At 67.8% G+C, this 233-nt stretch overlaps 1 protein-coding gene across 1 annotated transcript in view; it reads right to left on the reverse strand.

The window, feature by feature from the left end:
* Nucleotides 1–58: 58 nt before the first annotated feature.
* The window catches only part of LOC104499063 (tubulin gamma-1 chain), a gene marked incomplete at both ends in the record, with an annotated part of 2894 nt that continues 2719 nt past the window's right edge, over nucleotides 59–233 (reverse strand). The window contains one exon of the mRNA XM_010142519.1: nucleotides 59–220. Coding sequence (XP_010140821.1) covers nucleotides 59–220 — 162 coding nt within the window. The remainder of the gene's footprint in view (nucleotides 221–233) is intronic.

Consider the following 233-nt stretch of genomic DNA (forward strand, 5'->3'; position numbering starts at 1 on the left):
CCAGCCGCAGTGCCGGGACCCCAGAGCAGACGCCGTGGTGCCGAGGGCAGGCGCTCACCGAGGAGATGTTGGTGTGGTTCGCCATCATGAGGCCGCTGACGCGGTGTGCAGACGGCAGGTACGGGGACTTGCGGGACAAAGCCACCTGGATGCTGGCGGGACCCCAGGGGATGAAGTTGGCGAGTTTCCTCTCCCGGATCCGCTGCAGGCTCTTGTGGACCTGGCCGGCCCAG

The sequence above is a fragment of the Buceros rhinoceros genome, unplaced genomic scaffold (assembly GCF_000710305.1).
Source record: "Buceros rhinoceros silvestris isolate BGI_N320 unplaced genomic scaffold, ASM71030v1 scaffold31658, whole genome shotgun sequence".
NCBI classification, from domain to species: domain Eukaryota; kingdom Metazoa; phylum Chordata; class Aves; order Bucerotiformes; family Bucerotidae; genus Buceros; species Buceros rhinoceros.